This window comes from Dermacentor silvarum, chromosome 5 (assembly GCF_013339745.2).
Source record: "Dermacentor silvarum isolate Dsil-2018 chromosome 5, BIME_Dsil_1.4, whole genome shotgun sequence".
Lineage (NCBI taxonomy): Eukaryota > Metazoa > Arthropoda > Arachnida > Ixodida > Ixodidae > Dermacentor > Dermacentor silvarum.
Window position 1 is genome coordinate 27,944,596 of NC_051158.1, and position 23,152 is coordinate 27,967,747.

The window sequence follows — 23,152 nt, forward strand, 5'->3', positions numbered from 1 at the left end:
CAGGTATTAGTGTCAACTTTACAAGAGAGAAAGAGGTACCCAACAGGTTGAGTGGGGGAGGGAACCGGAAGTGGGTTCGGACAGCGTGGTGTATGTCAATCTTGCTGGTTGCGAACTTCGGTGGGAATTTGTTTACATCGAGCAGTGGGGGACTTCAACGAGATTCGGCACATTTCGAGTGATGAAGACAGCGTAATACAAGCATCAGGTGCGTAGTAAACTCCTGTCAACTCGGGTCTGTCGTTTTTCTCGATCTAAAAGTATCGGAAGCGTCACCCAAGCCGAGAGTCTCCGAGGGACGCGGTCCCGTGGAGGCGTGACCGCCGTGGTGTCGTGATCCAAGCAATCTCGCGGGTCTGTTGTCATCTTAGCTATGCCGCTTCATTCAAGCGCGATTTTATTCGACGCTCGCACTCTTCGATCGTCGTGTTTTAGACCCTGCAGTCTGTCGCGCTGTGTACGTCGGAGGGAAGCGGGGAGGGGGATCTGCCGAACGAAAGAAACCATCATCCCAAATTAACTGGCGCATCTTCGCTTCTCTCGAAATCGGGCGCTGGCGCATCATCTGATCGATCAGCGGCTGAATTTGAAACGTCGTTTTGATTGCGCTGCCAACTTCTGCAGTTTTCCGTGTGGCCGAAGAGTTGCACGGCTTTTACTGTGTGGAAAGCGGGCACTGGCTGTCTGATCCCGCCGCCTCCTTTCTTTTAACCGTCGGCCAAAACAAAGAACCGTATCGGCCGCGCGTCCTTCCTGCCTAGGCCTAATTAAGGTGCTTAATTATCGCTAAGCGCGACGTGACAGCATCGGCGCGCTTTGGTATCCGACTCGAGAACCACTTCGAATGTCGGAGGCAGTGACACATTGATTAAACTATCGTTCTTTTTCACGGCAGCTTTATTTTCTTCATTCGGTTCCCCTCGGAACTTCCTTTTTCAACAAGTGGTGTCTCTCTCTTGGTGGTTTGGGTATTTCGACTTCGACTCCCTTACAAACTATGTACCGTGCTTTATTGTTTACAGCTCTCGTCGCGCGCTCTCATCAGCATGGTAGTTTACTTCAAAAAGTCTCCGGGACGCCGCAGTGGTCGCGCCTCCGCTAGTCTAAATTAGTGCGGACTGCATTCAAGCCAGTGTGCTGCTAGTCGGCGAATGCAAATTTTTACAACTAGAAATGCACAGCTTCCGCGCTTAATGAGAAGACTTAAAACGGGTGTCCGTTAAAGCTGAAAAAGAAAATTAAATATATAAGTTTGGCTTCTGCTTTTCGCAGAAGCTAGATCAGTAGTGTAGCGAAGGGGCGTTCGCCGTCGACGATGGGATACTTCCTCGTACCACCAGCTGATCCCGCGACCTGGTTCCTCGGCGGGCAGCCTGTTGACCCTCGGATAATAAACGTCGCTGTATTGTTTCTTCTTTGCTTTTTATGCGTAGCTGCGCCAGGTCTGGTCTTCCTCGTTAACTGCCCCGTTGTTTTCTGGGCGCCGGTTCGCGCTGCGCGGTGTTCGGAGCAGCTTCTCGAATGGGGTCGCCGCCTCGCGCGATGAGGGATGTGACATTACGTGGGGAGCGCGTTTCGTCGCTGCTTGTTTTAGCGGGACTGGTTTTTCTTTGATAGCCTGGTACTGGCGTCCTTTAGTCGTCGCATGCACTTGCCTGTGCTGCCATGTTGCGCAGAACGGAAGGTACACTTTGAAGCATAACTTCAGTGCAATACGCGTGCGAGAAAAACAAGCAAACATATATGATCAATTGATGTTAATGCTCTAAAGCAGCACGCGACGTCATAGTGGGGGGGAGGCAGGGTTTGTATACCAACTCGAAATTCTGGAAAACCCTTGAATTTCGATAACGAGGTTCAAGGGCCCTTAGAATTCCTTGCAAGTTTCAGGTGGTGGGCAACTTTCCAAACTTCAAAGCAATAAACTCTTGCACTGGGGCTATATCACTGGAAACTGCCTATTGGGAAACGATCCTACAATATATTTTGTTTTCAGCGTTGCTAAGCGGTGCATTGGTGTCGTGTCCGCATTGAATGACAGGCTTGTCTTAATTGCCATTGTGGGACTAGAATAAGCCAGATGAAGCTACCGAGCCGTGCTACTATTTTTTGTTCTTTTGCTAGTCATTCCACAGCGTGACATCGTGGCTCCTTTCTGAGCTCTAGGCTCTAGAAATATTTGACTTTAACGCTTTGTGAATATATTTGGCTGAAGCTGGACACTACTAACCATCCTGCTGGAAGGCGACTGACGTCATTACTTTGTAAAGCCCCTAAAGAACTTGAGGCGCGTCCAACTTGGCAGCTGCTCAGCTGCAAGAAATTGCAGCTGAGAAGGAGATGTTACAATCTTTTGTTTTGTAAGTACGAGTAAGGTTTGTTCCCTCTCCTTGAATTTCGGTGTGCAGCGTCCTTGAAATCTTGGAATTGTCCTTGAATTTTAAATCGGAATGCTCAGTACGAACCCTGGGGGGGGGGAGGAGGGTCAATTTCGACTACCTGGGGTTCGTTAATGTGGCCTGCAGTCGAAACACACAACCTCGTGGTCAGCAGCAGAACACTACAGCCACTGAGCTCTCTGGATTTCACTTCTTGCCTCATAAGAAATTGTGGACAATTAGCCATTGGAGGGGATGATTGTCACCAGTAGACCTGCTTAGATATGCTGCTAACGGACACATCGGTTAATGCAGTGAGGCATGCGTGTGCTGTGACATTAGAAACCATAATCTCCTGTACTCATTCGTGCTTATTGTAGATGTATTTTTTTTTTTTTTTCATCTGAACCAGGAGGCTTTGGGAACAAGGTCCAGGCTCAAATCATTTCGCCGCAACATTGTTATTATTATTAGGGGTGTGCAAATATTTGAAATTTCAAATACGAATCAAATAGTCCCTGCTATTGGAATTGTATATGATTAGAGAATTCATTATTCGAAGTTGTTGAATATTTGTTTCTCTCAGACATATAAGGGATAGAAACACTTTTTTTTTTATTAGAGTGTTGATGGAGACGGAATGGTGGATGGAGAGGGCCGTTCCGAATTATTCTGCTGCAGGATTGGTGCAGTTGTTGCACAAGTTCATGAGTGAATGCACTGGGCAGATAACTTCGCTTTTAGGGCAACCTATATACAAATGTGTACCAATTTATTATATGGCCAGTTTCGTAATTTTTGCGTTCCTTTAAAGCAGTGCTGTAGTGTAACACTTCTCAGCTAACACAGCACTGTTTTCTTATTTCGTTGCTGTGGTGCCCCAGATAATTCAAAGCAGTTTGTCATTTACAAGTTCCTCAGTCATTCGTAAGTCTAATAATTGTGAATGGTATTACATGCATGTGTTAGTGCATATAAATGCCTGATTGCTGTTTTTACCAAATGGACTCTGTACAAACTTCGAATTTGATGTTGCTCTAGAAATCAGAAAATATTCATATTTGATTTGAACTTGAAACTTCAATAGTCAAACACCCCTAATTATTATATATTTTTCTGTTGTGTGTTGAAGCTGAGTTTGCCCGTGTAACATCATGAATTTCAAGAAAAAGTAATGCTTGACAATACCATTAAGATGCCACCGGAAATCCTGGTGACACAAGGTTCAGCTTTGAATCACTTCACCGCAGAGCTGTTAAGTTCTCAAATGCACGCCGAAGCCGATCGGACTGGTATAACGATGTGACTGCTTGAAGTGCATTGCAACTTGAATTGAAAAAGATAATAATGGTTTGTTTCCAGCAACACCATTTAGATGTTCTGTGGCACATTTTATTTTCAGGACTATGTTGGAAATAGGAATGTGGAATTGCTACAATCTTGCTGCCTTTGTTTGACTCATACGCTATCCTGTTTTTCTGATCATGCCCCGTACATCATTGTTTTACTTTGATGGTGTAAATTTTTCATCAGCTTATCACTGTTATTAAGTTATCACTTGGCATAATACTGTCACGTTGTTGTGACGGTAAATGAGATACTGCTTGAGACGTAACTTAAAAAGGTTAACTCTTTATTGGGCAAACTTGTGCCCAGAAAGACAAGTAGCACTCGGAGCACAACAAAGTGATGAGCACGGTCGTCGACCATGGAACTTGATCTGCGGGTCAAATGCGTGAGCTATTTATACATGATTTATCATACATTTGCGTGTAAACGCTGGTGATCGCACGCGTTCCGGAATGTAAACCACTATTTGCTTCGCACACGCAATCTGATTAGACAAGGACGCTATAGAATTGGCGACAACATTCAAGAAACTTCTGATACAGGAAGGCGCATATTTCGCTGAGCAATACAGTAACTTTGTAACATTTGTTAGCTAGTGAAAAACTATCATCTGAAAAACTTAAACAATGTATATGTGTCACGCGTTTACTGTATCCAACCAAAATTTTTTCAATATTTTCTCCAATTTTGTAGTGAGAAAGACTTATCTAACCAGATGGCACATGCGATAGGAATAGTGCCCAGGAGCACCAGTGGTAACTCTGGAATCTATGGTGAGACGTATAAATAGTAACAGACGGACTTGACCCGTGAGTTCGAATTTGATGAGCAGTGACTGTGGTAATTGCTGTCATTGTAATTTGATGTTGCTTGTCATTCTGTACACAAGTTGGCCAAATAAAGGAGTTAAATTCCTTACTTAACAATTGTGGCAGTGTTTGGTTGTTCACTGTCCCCTATAATGTGACAGTAGGAGCATGCTAGCCCGAGGACTCGAAAATAAAGAAGACGCCACCACATTGCACTTATTTTCCGAGTTTGCAATCTGTGTAGTGTTCTGATAGTGTTATTGTCTCGTGCCATCTTGTCAATGTGCTGCTATGATCACCATGTCACACCAACTGTCCCCGCAACTTCCAATCTTTCCGTTCCCGCAGGATGCCTCTCGTGATCAACGGGGCCGTGGTAGACCAGCTCCCGCCCGACACACGTACGCTGTTCGAAACGTACCCGCACTTCAAGGTGGGCATTGAGGGGACAAAGCTCCTTCAAAACGACACACTTGCACACAATAAAGTTGACTTTGCTTAACTGTTGAACCTTTGTGATTAACAGCAAGTTTGTTGAAGTCATTGTAATAGAGTTCAACGCAGCGCTGTTAGGTTTGTCAAATTCACTGTTGCTATGTTGCATCTTTCTTTTTTTTTCCTTTCATAACGTCACAGTATTAAAACAGGATAAGTTTACATTACTTTTTTTTCTTGTTGCTTTCGCTCTGTTTTGACTTTTGACAGTGTTAGCTTTCCATTATGTAGGGTTGAGTGGACTTCACAGTTACAGTTGTCTACGTAGTGAATCAACTACAGATGTTATGGTAACCAACGCATTTTTTTATGCTGCTAAAATGCTGCCTTCTCAACCCTGAGGAGCGATGTTCGATTGCAGCTTTTATCTGGCTTCCTGCTCTGCACTTGCTAGTTGCGTCCAGTGCACTGTAACAGTTACGGTAAGATAGATGCAAACTACTGCAAGATTTTCTGGGGAGACCTTCATTTGTTTGTGGCTGACCTGTCATGCTCTCAACAGTGAGTTTCCTTGTTAACGTCTGTTGAAAAGCTGACAGCATCTTCTACAATGCTTTTGTCTTGTGTTGTGGTTGGGGACAGTGCTTACCATGCACCACTGTCAAAGTATCTATAGCATTGATGTTCACAAATTCAGAAAAACGTTCTACTGAATAGTAGGTATGAATGTAGGAGCACACGACCACTGTTCAAGTTTCCGTCTTGAAACAGCAGTGGCTGCAGACTTGGGTGGGACAACAAACTCGATGCATGCTCGCCGAAAAGAACTAGGGAAGCAGATCCCTTTGATTCCCCTTGTTCCTCTTGCTCATTGAATTGGAAAGAGCCTCGACTCCTGGCAGCCTCCAGGCTTCGAGGGGGCTTGCAAGAGCTTATTGGAACAGTGGCCTATTCCTAAAATTGGTTTATCCAGGCTTCAAGGGGGCTTGCAAGAGCTTATTGGAACAGTGGCCTATTCCTAAAATTGGTTTAGTCGGCGTTACATGTCAGCTGTCGTGGCTAAGAGTGGTGCTGGCTAACACTCGGGGCTGGGTTATGTGTACAAGTACGCTATGTGGGGATCGAGGTGCCTTCCCGCATCTCATCCCCCAGCTCCCGCATGGTGACAGCTATTTGCTGAGCTTGATCTCCGGGAAATGTCACCCTAGGAGCAACATGGTGGACGCGGCTAGCGTGCCGGAGCTACTTTCCCATGCAAATCGTGCTTCTTTCTAGCGGCATTGAGTCACCACGTGAGCACACGTCACCGGGATGTGCCATGATTGGCCTCCCAATGGCGGCCCTCGGGTCTTCCGCTGAGCACTTACTAGCTACGGCAGATGCTCACAGGTCCGCAATGAGTCGGTTACGTGGGACCTTCACTCCCACGACTTTTTGTTTTCATGCTTGGTGGACTGCTACCCGGTTAGCCTAGCGCAGCAGGCACATGCACTTGATCTGTCTTGTGGTGTGCCGTTGCCCGTAAGCTGTGAATGTCGTAGTGTGTTGGGTTAATAAACTTGTGTTTGTTGGCGATCCGACTGTGGAGGCTTCCTTGCGCCGTGTCGGAAAGTTGACGAACCCTGTCGTAGAGCCTTCGTTCGCTGCGGAGTGGAGGAGCGCTGTGCCCTTTCTTGAGCATCGCTCGCAGGGTAAGCCTCGTGCAAACCAGTCCCCACAACAAATACCGAAGGAAGTGGGCGGGGGAACTGCTTTCACCATAGCTCCATTTGTAGAGTGCCGCATGCGTCACTTAGAAGTGTTGGATTTGGCTAGCACTAGTGGAATGTATTCAGCTAATTTCCCTTTTCCTTTATGAAAGTATTGAGTTTATAAGTTTGTTTTTCATCTGTTTACACTTGCGTACAAAAAAGTTGTTTTCCCTATGCATTCTTTGGATTTATTGTCCATTGGCTTCATATGATGATCCTGACTTGCAAATTGAATTTTCTGTGGAAACACACAGCTTTGAGTAGGACACATACAGTCATCGTCAAAAGTTTTTGTAGTGAGGAACTTGAGAAAAAGCAATATAGTCCCTAAGCTCGGATTTCAGATTTGTACATTAGTGTACACAACCAACATAGTGTTGCGCTGTTTTACTGCCTGCCAGACTGGACGTAATTTCCGCTTTTTCATGAACCTGCATCCCGCAAACTTTTGACACCTACTGCATATGCACACAGCTAGTGAAAAAGGCATTTGACCGATGGTCTCGTAAAGGTAATTTATAAACCCCTTTTTTACTGTAGAGCAAAGTGGGATAGAAACTACAGTGTTAATATGGGCTTTTGTTTTTGTTATCGTATCATCTGCGCTCTGTTAATGTTTGCATGTAATTTTTTCCACAGGAAATTGCGGCAGGTCTGATTTCCCAAGTGCCCAAGGTCATTGGCCCACTGGGACTGCTGTACATCCACCAGCGCGAATTTGCAGTGACTGTGCCACAGGACAGTGAGTTCCCACTTTCGTGGTTATTTTGTGTAAAGTGACACACTCAAATTGCAGTCAGAAAGCAAGCCATGTGTTCATATTAGCGCTTGTGTCCTTTCTGCCCATACCTGCGGTCTTGCACTGCAGACCTGTGGAACATTTCATACGTTATACGCCAGGCTGAAAAATTTTTTTTTCCACATTAGGTTTTCCCAAAATCTCTAAAAGTCCTTTTCACTTCTTGTATAGACCTTTCCAGTGAGAGCTTAGGCGTCGCCATAATGCCTTCCGGGATGTTTGAGCCCCTGCTCAATAACGCTGTAAAAGTGGCAGCATGTGCACTTCGTACTCATGTGCAACTGTCCAGAGAGTAGGTGTCCCATCCCATGTTCTGACTGTTGTGTGCTTTTAAACATTTTTTTTTTCACCTTTTTAGCCGCTACAGTGGATCTTTTCATTGTTCTCTCTGTGCCACACTTAGCAAGGAAAACTTGAGCTGTGCAGCCTTTGCATGGCTACAGGCTTTGTAAAAGGATAGGTGGCTAGCATAGGGCTGTAATACATGACATTTAAAGGAACACTAGAGGAAAATATTAGGTCGAGCTAGACTGAGAGATTTCAAAGTGAGAGCAAAGCTTTTGTATGCGAGAAAATGATAAAAATTGAAAAATGAGAGAGGCAGCACCTGTTGTGAACTACTATTGTATCTCTCTCTCGTGCAACATCAGCACCATGGCTGATTCACAGAGCGCGGCACAGAGGAGGGAGGTCCCGTGGGTTTTATGTCAATGCGTCCATTTTGGCAGACGTGGTCAAATTGGAGGAGTGGCGGTGAGACCTCTGGTAGCAATCTTTTACGCAACAAGGTCACACGTTGGCATGCAGAAAACAATGATAGACTTGTAGATGAATAATCTGTAGATCTAACTCAGTTTAATATTTTGATTTAGTGCTTCTATAAAAGAACTTGAAACTGGTACTTGTTGGCTCAGTGAATGTACGAGTACGACCAGTCAGAATTCTGTTAATGGCACTTACTTGTGTAACTTAAGTGGCATTGCCTGCTAAGTATGAAATGGAGTATGGGTTGCTGATAAGCTGTCCATAAAGTATAATATTCTTCCTGTTGTTCAGAGAGAGAGAGAGAGAAAAGGTTCTACTTTTATAGATTAGATGCATATCTACATTTGCACAAAGTATTATTCTTGTGTTTCTGTTTCTTGAGCTGATTCTGGTGCAGTTTGTTTTTGCATGGATTCTATCTTTTCTTTTTTTTTCATCATAGTTAATTAAGTTTTTTGTGCACCGCAGAAAATATCAGCGTCCTTGGAACAGATGAAGCCACTACGTGCATCATGGCTATCGTCCGGCACACAGGTAGCGGAACACTGCTTGGAGATTTAGATTTTTTTTTTCTTCGCATTTTCTGGTGCCTGACATTACTTGTGCACGTATGTTTCTTGGAGAGCACAAAATAAATCTGAACTGGCACCCGTGTTTTTACCATCAACACTAAAAAAAAATTTTCATGTTTGTGCTTAGATTAGCCATGTTGTTGCATGTTTGCTTCGTAAAAAGCTTAGGCTCATGTTTCCTGTAAAAACGTTCTGTAAAATTTGCTTCAAAAGTACGGATAATTTGTCGCAAGTTGTGTGGGGTGCACTTTGTGTACAGCTAAATCAGAAGGCAAGAAGTGGCTAGTTCTAGCCACTCTCAGTCACTCCGTAATACATTCCTAACCCATAGACCAAGTAAATTGCAACAGGAGGATACATTTTCGTACCAGTTATTGCTTTGCTTCCATAAGAGGACCGTTTTGCTCATGGAGGGACGGATAGCTTTTTTCCTTTCTCGTGTCTCTTGTCGAAGTGCGGTCAGATGACAGGGAGAATGGGGCATTTTGCACTGTCGTGTGCTGGCACAGTACACTGGAGGAAACGGGCATGCATGATCTCTACAGTGTCGCAATGTGAACTGACATATATTGTTTGTCGAGAGGGGAGTACTGTAAAAAAATTATCACGAAGACATTATCTTATGGTCTTTGGGATAGTCTGCTTACAGACAGGCTGCATATGTGTCAACACACGCAGGTGATATTTCCTTTTTGCATAATTAGAGCCTTCGAATTGTTCCAAAATTTACGTAGAGCCAGGAAAACAGAAAAATATTAGGGTCACGAATAAAAAGTAACTTGCAGCATTTGCAACTTTAGAAGTTCCGTTTCTTTTTTACTGCTTAGTTGTTGCATTAACTGATTACATATGCACGTTTGCCCAATTTCTCGATCTTGATTATTTCCCAGGGACAAAATGTAACCTTGAATCCGAGGAAAGTGCGAAATGTGTGGTAGATTACTTGCAGCACATTTAAATTGGTACTCGAGAGTGCTCCGGTTGGCACATTTTACATTCATGCTGGTCTAAATTGACCGCTCGGGAAACATTTGTGTGTTTCATTCAATGTGCTACGCTCTAGCTCGAAGCGCTCACACCTTCGAGCTGTGAGTGCGACTGAGGTTTGGGAGAATGCCAGTCATGTGGCTCCTCCAATTGCTCCGGGAGCTGCTGAAGGTGTGGCTTGAGCCGGCTTGAGCTGGCTTCAGTCTCCAAGAGGCTCTGCATTGCTCCAAACCGAGTTGCAGCAATGCGGTAGCAACCAGTCAAACGTAGCATGAGCTTCATCTTTCTGTAATTCTTTTTCTTTTTTTTTTTGTACTGGAAACATTTTACACCCTGAAGACGGTCACAGTGACAGAGAGTATTGTGTTTCAGGTTCCGGGGCTGTGTCGCTAGCACACTTCGATGGCTCGGGCCTTGAGCAAGGTGTGGCGTCTACGGTGCGGAGAGTGCAGGAGCTCTCGCTTCCCATTCCAGAAGGAAGGTGGGCACGTTATAAATAAAAAAAAAAAAAAAGGTGTTAGCCATCTGCAGTCTCCATTCCTCACATCTTTATCTGCACTAATGTAATACCCTGTAATGCTCACAAAGGTACCTCAAAGCCGCAGTCACTGCGCTTGTAGAAATATTTGTAGAAATAGCAACGTACTTGAGAGAATAATGAATTTGCGGAGGCGAATTTGCAGTATGCGTCGCCCACATGTTCCGTGTATCAGTTTCACTTTTAATTGGTAAAGTGTCTTGGCACTTCACCGTGCGCTTGGCAATTTCTCTGATGGCTTGTGCTTGAGGAATGCCCCTCATTAGTGCTTGATGACTCCTGTGATCGGGAGTATCCTGAGAAACGCTTCTAATTAACACTCCTTAGGGATTCCTGCTATTAGGAGTAGCTTGAGAGACACGCTCGATAACACTCTTTGATGACTCCTGTGTTGTGGAGTATCCTGAGAAACACTCCTCATTAACACTTCTTGGAGCTTATTGCTATTGGAGTAGCTTGAGAGACACCCCTGACTAACGCTTTTCGATGACTCCTGTGATGAGGAGTAGCTTGAGACAGAGCTCTCAACAATACTTCTTAGTGACTTCTGCGACGAGGAGCAAGCTTGAGAAATGTCCCTCAATAACATTTTTTCTGGTAACTTGCAATTAGGAGTAGCTTGAGAAATGGCCTGCTATATCACTTCTTTGTGACTTCTTTGATGAGCAGCTTGAGAAATATGTCACAATCACTCCGGTGTTGAATTGTAGCTTGAGAAATGTTCCTCAGTAGTACTTCTTGTTGATTCCTGCAGTAAGGAATCACCTGAGCAAACACCTTACTTTGAACAGACAGGTCTGTCAGTGAGTTGAAGCTGAAAATGGCAGACACAAAATTATAGCCAAGGAATCACCGACGAGCGTTGTTTAAGTGCAAGTTCAAGGTTGGGGGGGGGGGGGCAACGCTGTCTTCTGCTTGCAGAAGACAAGGTGGCACATCAGCTGAAGGTTTTTGTAAATGTAGGGGTAACGCCCTCTAGGTGTGCATGGTTTCAGGGTTTTAAGTAGTCAAAAGAATGTTTAGAATGTTTAATGGCGCTGGCGAACTTGTGTGAATTAAAAAAAAAAAAGGCGTCGAAAGGAAAGACACGGACAAGCGCTAACTTCCAACTAAGCATTATTTGAAAAGCGCACAATTGTATACATTAAAAAACTAAGCAAAAAGAGGAAAAGGGGGAAATGGGGGCACAGCATGTCCACTACCGCACTACAGCACAAGCGTGTGCAAGGCTAAAATTCGGGAAAGCTAGTTCCTTTTGAAGAAGGTGGATGGATGCCATGCTGATGCACCAATCCTACGCACTGGGAATTCTCGCAGCCTTTACTTTCTTCCACATCCTCTGGCACTTAGATTTGTGCGTGATAGTGCACTCATTAAATTTTGGTTTGCGTCCGTACATGCAACAGTGCCAGCCCACTACTAAGCCTTGTTTAACGACAGTCTGATTGTGCAGCTCGTTGTTTTGTGTGCGGAGAGTCTCCATTGTCTTGTGTGTATGTGCTTGCAGTGAGTCAGTGTTGAGGCAGAATGTGTCCATGGCATGCAGGTTTGAGGTCTACCTTGTTGGCGGCTTCCTGGACCGTCGGGGTTACTCGGAAAGCCTGGCCAATCAGATTCTCTGTGAGTGGTCTCACAGTTGGCTTGCTGCTTTTGTAACCTTTCTTCTTGTTCTTTGTCATGCTGTTCACATTTCATGTTAATGATTGCCTTCTTTAGCTTTTGGCAGGAAAACCTCGCCATAAATGTAGTGAAAAAAAAACAAAAAAAAACGGACAGACAGACAGACATACTGTTAGAAGATGAAAGGACAGCTATGTGAATTCAAGCGCATATGGGAGTAGCTGATATTCCGGTTATGATTGAGAGGAAGAATTGGAGTTGGGCAGGTCATGTAACGTGTAGCACAGATTGATAACCCGTGGTCTATTAGAGTTACGGAATGGATGCCAAAGAAAAGGAAACACTGTGGAGGATGGCAGAGTATTAGCTGGTGTGATGAAATTTAGAAAATTGCAGGCATAGAATCAAATCTGCTGATGCTAGACAAGGCTTGGTAATTCACTGGGAGAGGTTTTTGTTCTGCAGCGGATTTAAACTGATGACTTTTCACAGCTAAAATCGGGACTTGGCCTGTTTCTACAAACCCTGAATATGACTGAGCTTACAGGTACACTTTTTCTTATATTGCAGATGCCTTGCACAAGCAGCCTGTCAACCTCCACTTGGTGACTGCCTGTGTTTGTGGTAAGGATCAAGGCAGCTTGTTCGCTGAGCCACCAACTTTGGTGATACAGACAACGCAAGATCAACCTTGTTGATCTTGCGTTGTTGAAGGGAACACATTGTCACTGTTGTGTATAGTGACATGCAAATTTTTTACTTGCCCCGGGCAGCACCAAGGGCATTTGTACGTAACTTTCAATTCTGTTGACTCGGCTGTGACAATGGGCTTTGGGGTAGTAACACCAAATGTCCATGGTTAAGCTTAAGATTAACAATGTGGCGCAGTTTCTTTGAAATTGTTGACATGGCTCATTGAGTAGCTTGATATATGCTGCACACACTGTAATATCATATGTGTTGCGTGCTATTTAATGCTTTGATTACGTAAGATTGCATGAAAATTGCAAATGAGCCCGATTCTCAAATGAGCTAGGAAAGGTGAATTTATAGGTGACGGTGATGAATGTTCACTAGTATTGAGAAAAATATTGGTGATAATTGTGCACAAAGTGGGCATTTGATTAGTTTGTTGCATTGGAGCTATGTGTGTATGTAGAAATATGACCATAGGTGTATCAAAGACAAAAGTGGGCTGCATTTTTTGGCTCTGATACTCTGATTAAACGATTTCTTTAAAACTGTGAGATTGCTGAGACAGCATTTATGGACGGCTTTGTCAGAATTTGCTTACCCCTGTGGCTGTAGATTGGTACTTCTCTTTGCGTTCACTTGAAATAGCCTTGGCATTTTTCTTAGGCTTCTTGAAGTCATCTTCTTAGCAGGCCCTTTTCGTTGCAGAGCTGAACAACGTTCTTCGCGGGAATCTCAACTGGCCAACCATCTATGGCATCGGTGAGCAGATATATTTGTCCCAAACGTTTACTCAGGCTGTGTTGTCCCAAACTGTGCTGGCAAGCTCATCAATCGATGAGTTTTCAATCGGCGGAATGAAAATGGACACTAGGGGTTATAGGCAGAACGCTGGACTAGTTGGATTTTTTGATAACCGATGCATTTCCAGCGCTTCGAAAGAAACAGAAAAAGTGAGAGTAAAAGAGAATAGGACTAGTAGGACGCTGGTCCTCCATATCATGATCTCGTTTACTTTCTGATTTTTTCTGTTTCCTACGACGCTAGTGGGTCACATTTGTCAAAAAAAAATTTCAGACCCTTGAAGGATTAAGCGATAGGCACCTTCATGGCACGAAGAGGCAGCCATGCAAAGCAAGGGCACAAGGAGAATGACAAGTGCAACATAAGTGCCTTCTTTTGAAGCATGCCAGATAGTTTTTTTTTTTTTTGTATCTTCCTTTTCTGCCACTGTGTGACCTTTCCATTGATTAGTCAACGCTTGCACTGTCCTTCTTGTTCCTTTTGTGTCCAAGTTTTGTGCGCTTGTCTTTTTGTATTATGAATTCCTACTAGCTCACTCAGCTTTCTGTAATTCCAAGCTTTGACAGAGGCCTGTTTTCATTTGCTGTGCTTCAGTTGGCTGGAGGTGGCTGTCTTATGGCACATTCGACTGGTTGCTTTCGAGCACTCTAGAGCGCTCTTGTGGTGCAGTTTACATTCGGCTGCTCAAAATCGGAGCGTTCGAAACACGTTCGCCTGGTTCATTTAGAGCACCGTGCTTCAGCTAAAGGTGCTCGGAGGCACTCGGAGATCCTCCAGAATCCCGATCACATGGTTGCTCCGAGAGCAGCTGAAAGTTTGGCTGGGGCAGGCTTGCTCCAACTCCAATCTTGAGAGGGTTCCGCATCTCTGCAAACTGAATTGGGTTGGAGTGCAGTTGGAACCAGTCAAATGTACCATTAGAGGCAAGTGTGGGTTGTTAAAGGGCAGCTGAAGCACTTCTCAAAATAAGTGAGCTTTCAACGAATTATTATAGTTTTTCACCCCCTGAATACGAAAATCATAGTTTAACAGGCCAGAAGTCACCACTAGTTGCTTTAATTTAGCAAAAACAATCCGCAGCGTCTGTAGGAGACGCCGTGGCTCGTTTAACGAGCTCTGATGGCAAAGACGATTGTGACGTCATCTTAGGTTTTGACGAGGAGCATGATTCGAATAGAGTGCTCACGTGACTCCTGTATTGACGTCATCCTCGCGCCCGGTCTTTCGCCGCTACGCTCGGCGCGCCAAGGGGGCGGAGCTTCAAGGAAAATTTAAACCGTGATTGCAGCGCTGCTACGCGCATAATGGAGAAAATAACTGCAGGAGTTGAATTATACTGTGTCAACCTTCCAAAACCCGGTAAATCTTCCAATTCTAAAACCTCTTCAGTTTCTAAAGAGGCACGAATGCCAGTTCTTGGTCTTGCGATGACCACAATCGCCGAACCTGCATTTCCTGGCTCTTCAAGGAAATCTTGCTTTGTTTTTAAATACAGGTGTCAATATCAAGAGCGGTGAGATATTTCCAGCCACATTCCCCGACAAAGGTCCCGAGCTTCCCCTTCGTTCGGCGAGACACTTCACTGGCTGCCATGAGGCAAGTGGTTCCTTTTGTCTTTTTCTTTTTTAACTCTCACAAGGTGCCAACAGCACAGCCTTCGACTCTTCTTTTACTGCAAGCGTAGTTAGAAGCTTGAAAGTGGATTTGATGTTTCTGTTTGTCTGCTTTTTTTTTTCGTTATGCTTTCATTGTCATGTTGTTTTTGTTGACAGGCCGCCTCCACATTCTCAGCTGTGACTTTGCTTGATCTTCACCACCACTTCCACTGGGGATTGAACTCATTCGCCTGCGGTTAGGATCCGGCCACACTAACACTATTCGCAACTTTGGAACCTGCCCTGGTGGCTTGGGCGTCGCGCTGTTAAGCCCGAGGGCGCGGGATCAAATCCTGGCCACGGCGGCCACATTTCGATGGGGTACGAAAGGCAAAAATGCTCATGAACTGTGCATTGGGTGCACGTTAGCCAACCCCAGGTGGTCGAAATAATTCGGAGTCCCCCACTATTGTGTACCTCATGACCATATTGTGGTTTTGGCACATCAAACTCCAGAATTTAATTTTATTTAATTTTAGCTTTGGAGCTTGGAAATTTTGTGTGAGGTTTTGTGTGCTATGTTGATCGAGAGCAGTGGCATTGTTGCAACTATTTCGTAGCCCAAAGCAGGCAAAACTTAATTTGACAAAGACAACATTCTGTGAACCGCAGAAAAGCTTTACACTAGAAGATGTAGTAGTAGGAATTGGTTGTTTGTCAAAATAAAATAAAGGAAAAGGAAGGGAGGAAACTTACTGCCAACTGCACTGTAATGGCGCGTTCACACTGCCGAGTGATAGAGGCTCGCGCAGCTGACCGCGACTGGCGACCAAGGGCGACCAATGTTCACACCAGCAAGCGCGACCTGCCGTCGCCACACCGAAAAGTCTTGCACTTAATGTCGTCCGTGTCTGCTCGCAGCGCCATCTGCAGATGTCCTGCTCCTGCGCCGCTGATTGATTCAGCAGCAGTCGCACGACTGAAAAAATCTAGCAGTGAGCGACCGACCCGAAACAGTCTCTTTTCAACCAAAGAGGCCATTGGTGACCGGTCACTTTGCCACCAACTTGGTCACACTACCTCTGGCATTTGCTGGTGTGAATGAGCCGTATTTAGAATAGGATGCATACACCTGAGCAACAGTGAGCAGTGGGGGGTGGGGGTAGGGGAGTTAGTGGACAGAAAGAGAGAAGAGGCAGTGTTACCTGTGAGAACTTGCTGGCATCATAGTAAGTGACTTCACGACCACAGGAATCGCTGAAGTCTGCCGATCCCTGACTTCTGCATAGGAATTTTGCTTCTTCCATTAGTCATTGAAGCAGCATTGGGGTGACGTAGAGTTAATGGTGCATCTCTGGTAGTGGCACGGGCTTGCTGGCGTGCTCACGTCTTGGAATTCTAGTGCACTGCAAGCAGTTTGTCGACACAAGAGGAGGACACGAACACACATACTCACAGTGCCAGCTCCATTGTTCTTGGAATCAATGAAGGGAAAATTTATTCGTTCTAAAAGGTGCCACCGTTATTCTAAGGAGCCCTCAGGTACCTCTGGATGTAGTCCATCGTATAGCATTGGTTTCAGGTTTTAGCCGGAATGATTCAGTTTTGTTGGTGTTATCCAAGCATTTCAAGCTGGGAGTCTGCGAACTTTTGAGATTTGAAATGTGAACGGACTGCTTTGGCTTCAAGTCGTAGCGTTCACTTCATAACCATGGTTTCGGCATGTGCAGAAAGCTTACCAAGCCGAATGGCATTGCAGATGTGCGACATCTATGACTGCTCATTAGGAATGATGCGCATCGGCCCCTTCAACTATGAGCCAATGCGAGGAGTCGACCTGTGGCTGTCACAGAATGACGACTTCATTCTGCAGGTATGTTTCATCTTTCTTGCATACTTTTTTTAATGCCCATGAGAACAGCTTATCACTATTGCTGCTTTGTTAAATAGGAAAAAAGTGTCATCCACCCACCAGTACTAGCATAAAAGTGCAAAGGCAACCCAATGGGTTTCACAGAAAGCTTCTCACTTGGAGCGAAATTCGTTTTACTGAAGGAATTGATCTTGGGACGAATGCCTTTCTAGTGCGGTCGCTCTACCATCTCAGCTAACCAGGAGGCTTGCACATTACAGAGCGAGGGCGAAATACCACATTTATTCAAATCTAGATCGACTCCCGAAATCTGGAAGGTCAGAAAAAGAAAAAAAAGAAACTTTCCTCGAATGTAAATTGAACGAAGAAAGGCATTCGACTGCGAAAAGAACATGCAGCATTGCCGAGCTGTTGCACTTTCGGAATGCTTGCATTATCAGACTGGCCGAAATTTAATCCCATACCAAATGACCCAGTTTACTATACAGTGGAATCTTGTTGGTACGATTCTGCAGAATACGTTTTTCGGGATAATACGTTATTTATATACGATTTTCAGATGATGTGTTTTATTTTCTGGTTCCCATGAAGGTTGTATCAACGAGATTCCACTGTATATATCTGACTAAAGTGAAGTAGACATGTCGACGGCCAGTCAAAGACAGGTGTCTGAACTTGTTCCGAGCGATGCCTCAAACGTTTGCAACTTCGTTCGCCTTCGCCTGTATATGATGTCCATCATTACGGGCATTCCTCCTCAACGTTTTGTCCCGATATAATTGGCAACATCTTTTTTCTACCTCGTGGCATCGACCTTTCTGCGGTAGGCAGTGTCTGATGATTGTGGCAAAGGACATCCTTGAATCTAACTAAGCCAATCCTCGACTTCGTACGTTATTTTTTTAAAGAAAAGTATCGGCCTAGGTTCGAGTAAATACGGTAATCGACGACCCTAAGCAGGGGGAAACTTATTTGCTGTATTGGTTCCCCCCCCCCCCCCTTTTTTTTTGTTGGTTTCATACTCGATTCCAAAGCACTCGACATTTAGTAAAATTTTTTTCAAGAAGAAAGTGCCTCTTTGAATCAATCAACTGCACCTGTTTGCGCTGTTGATGCAGCACTTGTCAACGTCGCCCGAGGTGGAGTCGCCCATGTTCGTGATGCAAGTGCGGGCTGCCCTGAAGTACATCCAGCAGCACCCGTTCCCGGGCGTCACCGTGTTCCCTGACAATCGGCCACACTACTTCCGCAAGGACGAGGGTGGTGCCTGGATCCCATTCTGCTATTGAACCGCATTTCGGCACAGTGTCGGCTGTTGTAGAAATTGCAGCTCACTTTTTACATGCACTGTCGCCCGAGATGTTGCTGCGACGTCTTTTTCCAATGTCGCAAGCGCCGATTAGTATTATGGTGGAATGGTTCGTGCTTCCTTGACCGAGTGCGGTTGGCCCAGAGAGATTTTGCTTCCAGTGTTCAAGTTTTAAAAGTGGTGTTGGGGTGAGAGTGGTTGCCAACTGAGAGTTCCGGATTCAAATACTCCGTTTCGAATGGTGGAAGTTCATGCCATGAATCTCTTGTTAGTTGTGCTGCATCGATGGTGTGACTGTCAGAGTAGCATTTTAGACTGGACACAAGCTATTAAACCCAGGAATCTCTGTTCTCTGTTGTTCCAAGAAGTTTGGCTCTGCTTGTTGAGAGCCCAAAAGATTTAATAGCGTTTCCCGCAAAGGAGGGTTAGTGAGTGCAATGAGCTGCGGTGTGCTTAGTTTTTTAATCACGTGTACACATTGGCTGAAGGTTATGTGAAAGCCCAGTATGCGGAAACTGCATTACTTGCATGACCATGTCTTGCCGTCAGACGGCGGTGGTGGCGCAGTTATAGTGGCCCCAGTGGAAAATGCTGTAATTTCGTCAGAAGTGGCTAACGCTTCTGCATGGTTCCGTGGGGAAGGCTAACCTCGGCAATGGTGACGGTGTTGCCGGTGTCCCGGTGGGTGGTGCCATATTTACATGAGAGAGAGAGAACAAAATGGCTGCCTCTTTCAAAATTGCAAGTTGGAAAGTGAGTCAAGTCGTATGCGACGCAGCTTATGAATGTAGTTACGGTTGGCGATCTTGTTGTTAACCTGTACATGTGTGAGGTTATGTAAACACTGAAGCCAGTTTATTTGGGCTAGTGGTTTAAATTTGAGTACAATGCCATGTCTGTGTACTGCAGTGTTAAGGTGCAGTATTTTTTAAAAGCACACTGTAAGAGCATTTCTAGCCCTCAAATCTAAGTGTTTGTTCCTTGAGGTCTTGATTGTTTGGTTTTCATTGAGCAGCTAATTGTTGTGCGCTTCATGTACTGCACATTAGAGCGTAAACCTCTTCTTTTTTTGGCTCTGGAATGGTTGCTGTTCACATCACATTTTGAATGTCGTGTCAATTAGATGTTATCATTCCATAATAAGCTTATGTACTTGTGATTTGATGCTTCTCAAGCCACGGGCAGACAGGTTGTTAATGAAAGTAGTATGCAACTCGCACCAAGACATGCAGTGAAGCATGCCCTCTGTAGCAGTGTTCACTTTCCAGGGACAAAGCACCTTCACAACTGAGACATGAGCCAGCGCGAATTTAAATTATGTTTGAGTATTCGTGGTGTCTGAGCTATGTATTTTTGCTAGTAGGTAGCTGGCATGATTGACCTTGTTCATATGACTTGAGCGTACGGGAGCTTGAGGCCACAAGTTCAAATCCCGACCACAAAGGCCACATTATGATGGGGTCTGATGCAATACTGTTGATGCACTACCCCTACAGTTAGTTTTGTGGGCACGGGATCAAAGAGGAAACCTTTTTTTCTTCAAACCAGCGCATCCACCTTCAAGTTTGAAAAGTGCAGTAGATATTTCCCTGCAACCTCCTACATTGTTCACATAAATTTCGGCCTGTGGGGCAAAGTTGCTAGTAAATGCAACTTTTTCACGGATTCCATGCTCTTGAAAATTTTACAGCCAACTGTACCTAGATTTAGTTGCATGTTATAGAAGTCGAGGCAGTAAAAATTAAATCATAGCTCTCCGCTACGGTGTCTCTTGTAGCCTGCCGCCTTTCCTTGGGTAGGTTGAACCAAACAATTAGGGTACGGTATTTGTGTGTTTTTGTTTCAATAGGTAATATGCGAAATCCCATATGCAAGCTTTCCCACACACATAGTTTGACCTAATTACGATGGCGGACATCGGTTTATAATTGTAAGGTTCTTTTTGCGACTTCCATCATATCTGTACTTGCATGTATCGTCTTCATTTCCATCGGCAGTTTCTTTCTGTGTTTAACAGGCATCTGAAGTACCAACTCGCATAGTTGTTGGTGTGACTCCTTTTGTGTTGCCTTAGTTAATAGGGGGTGTACTGGAGACATACTGTAAAGTATAGATGTGTGCGCTAGTGCTGGCAATGCCACCTTGTAGAGCTCCACTTTTAAAGCGCAGCTTTTAGGCGCCCATTCCTGTGGCGAGCGTTGGCATAACCGAGCGAACGAGCACAGTGAAAGATGAGCGCAAACGCGGAGCGCAGCGAGGGATGAAAAGAAAACGACGGGAGTGAAGAGAGTGCGATGAGGATGCAGCGGAACCATGAGGCAGAAAGCGGAGGAAGGTGTGGCGAAAGCGTAAGAAGAAAAGCGTAGTGCTGTGCACGAGGGTCCTTGGGCGGTGGCCATGAAATGGCGCCAGAGTAGTGTGCGTCGTCTGTATGGAAACAAAGCGTTGCATGTGCGGAGGTTGTCTGCGGCGGTTGCTCTGAATCGCACCCACGCGTCGCCCACATGCTTCCTCTTGTGATCTGCCAATTAGCAAGGCCATAGCGCCACACTTTGCTCCTTTTGCAACGTGCCGCATGAGACAGATCGTCCGCGCCAGCCAACATGTCGTGAAATGAAAGCATGTATACAGGTGCGCTCAAATTTCACATTAGGGAGTATTGTAATCGTCGCTGAATGTTTAATTAGGGTTGCACAGAACTTTCACCTCAGTGACCTAACTATATTTCATTTATGTGCTGGGGTGAATGTATTAGCAGCAACATAATAATCATAAAGGCATTTTTTACCCTTGCTCTTTCCAAAGAAAACATTAAAGCGATGCACTTAAGCTTTTAGCATATTAAACCTGTAATGCTCAAAAACCGTTCCACATTGTGGAACAAATTGTTGACATTTATTTCTGATCATAGGGTAGACTTGTAGAAAACCAAGAAAATGCTTTGTCACTTATCACTGAATTACTGTACTAATTAATTAGTAATTAATTTGTTAAGCTAGCCACAGCGGTAAGTTCAATCCACATACAAAAAAACCGCAGCTGTGAGCTTCGCATTAAGTTTCCTGTGCTTCATTCGGCATTTTGACGCATCAAACTCGGTGTAATGTATATGATACATTGGGTATTACAGGGTGAAGGTGGACATGGTGCTGTTGCCACCAGTACTTCTGTTCCTCAGGTGCATCGTCTGCTCTTGCAGCATAGCTCTACAGTAGGGACGTCTCCATTTGCTCTTAAGCCTCTCCCTGGTTTCATGAGCTGCAATGTATTGGTGTTTTTATATTTACGCTTACCAAATCTCTTTTCTGTGGCCTGTCTGCATCCAAACGTGGCAAAGTATCATGTTCACTCATGACCATTCCCATTTTTCAGCGCAATTCGGTGTCGTGCTTCTGTTTTCTGAATGATTCTTTTTCTCATGACTTTATAGAGTCATGAAAATCTTCCATTACAAGTGGATCATGTTAGTTTTTTTTTAAACTTTATTGTTGCACATACTTGTAGTGTGGCTTATGCTCAGTCAACTTTCTTTTTTTGTGGTGGAAGTGACGTGTTGGTGGGTCGTTATGTCTTATATAGTTGTACTGCTCATTTTCATCTGGAATGGTGGGTTTATTAGTGCTTCTGTGTGAAACAGTATTTTGCCTCAGTGTCCTCTTGCATCTTTCTTATGAAATGAACAGTTTGTACACTTCCCAGTGAATTACTTGACTGAAACCTGTAACAAGCACTGTAGTGGTCTAATATTTTTGTATGCCAAGTCGTTAACTGTGAACTGATCATTTCTTTCATTGCATATCCTTAGCTTCCCAAATTTAACAATGGCCAGCTAGCTAGGTGTTCTGCATCTTGTACGTTTATAAGTTTTATAACTTGAGCAACTCTTCTGCTAGTATTTACACAAAATAATTAACCATCAATTTGAAGCAGCAGTACCCGCGGTTTGACCCAGTTTGCATTATACATCTATATTTGTTGTGTTCAGGCATGTAAGACACCTGTGACTATTCTCGCATTGTATTGATTTTGAGAGTGATCATCGCCATAATTATGACATGACCGAGCAGGTCTGATGATGTAATGTCGGCACTTTCTGCTGGCGCTTACGCTCAACGATGTCAACATTTACACGTTGTTGTACATGAACTTTAAATGTCATGTTACTATGCACTGGAGCTGCTACGTTACATACTTGCCATTGCTGTTACGCTTTAAACATTCACCTCATATATGTGCCTTAGCTGTGGCAAATTATGTTATACTTGTAATGTAGCACACATTAAGGGAAGTGGCCTTCTATAATTGTTTATCTTTTTTAGTCTTGTATATTTAGATGAGTTCCACGGAGCTCGATTGAAGCCGGTGGGTTTGTTGTGGCCTGCTTTCGTTTTCACTCTCATCTGTGTTGGTGCTCTTTGGTGCAATGATGGAATCACGTGCAAGATGTTAGTATAACATTACCTTTTTTTTTACACAATAAAGTTCCTTTACATTTTTCTGATCTCTGTGTATATAGCATTGCTTTCATTTGGATATTTACACACACTATTCGCTTTCGGACATCTTGCTCTGTGGTGGTCCAGTTGCGCGATTTGCAAATTCTACTTGGCCGCACCTCACTGCGCCCACTTAAGTGCCACTTGCACCAACTGTGCCGAAGTGCGCGATTTCCACCTGCTACACGACGATAGGACGTTCTTAGTGTAAATTGTTTTTGGTCTGGCAACTAACCCCAGAGGAAACAAATTCTATGCAATTCTGTTGGCCGACTTGCTAGCCTTGTTTCACTGAAAAGTTAGGTGTGCAGACACGGACAGACGAAGAGGGAAACAGACACCACAAACATCTGATTCCTTGTGTCTTTGTCTGCACGC

At 44.5% G+C, this 23,152-nt stretch overlaps 1 protein-coding gene across 1 annotated transcript; it reads left to right on the forward strand.

Annotated features, from left to right (window-relative positions):
* The first annotated feature begins 3 nt into the window (after nucleotides 1–3).
* LOC119453172 (protein N-terminal asparagine amidohydrolase) lies at nucleotides 4–22,779 on the forward strand. Its single transcript, XM_037715183.2, has 11 exons — nucleotides 4–208; nucleotides 4,886–4,970; nucleotides 7,363–7,465; nucleotides 8,756–8,821; nucleotides 10,219–10,327; nucleotides 11,931–12,004; nucleotides 12,575–12,628; nucleotides 13,406–13,459; nucleotides 14,997–15,097; nucleotides 16,856–16,969; nucleotides 18,088–22,779. Exons 2-11 carry the CDS (start codon nucleotides 4,887–4,889, stop codon nucleotides 18,256–18,258), a joined length of 930 nt encoding a protein of 309 aa, XP_037571111.1. The 5' UTR covers nucleotides 4–208; nucleotide 4,886; the 3' UTR covers nucleotides 18,259–22,779.
* Nucleotides 22,780–23,152: the final 373 nt, after the last annotated feature.

Bases quoted from the DNA above. Each gene is read 5' to 3' on its own strand.
- LOC119453172 (XM_037715183.2), top strand. From the start codon at position 4,887: ATGCCTCTCGTGATCAACGGGGCCGTGGTAGACCAGCTCCCGCCCGAC. The intron at 7,466-8,755 runs GTGAGTTCCCAC...TGTGCACCGCAG, and splicing joins AGTGACTGTGCCACAGGACA to AAAATATCAGCGTCCTTGGA. The intron at 10,328-11,930 runs GTGGGCACGTTA...CATGGCATGCAG, and splicing joins CTTCCCATTCCAGAAGGAAG to GTTTGAGGTCTACCTTGTTG.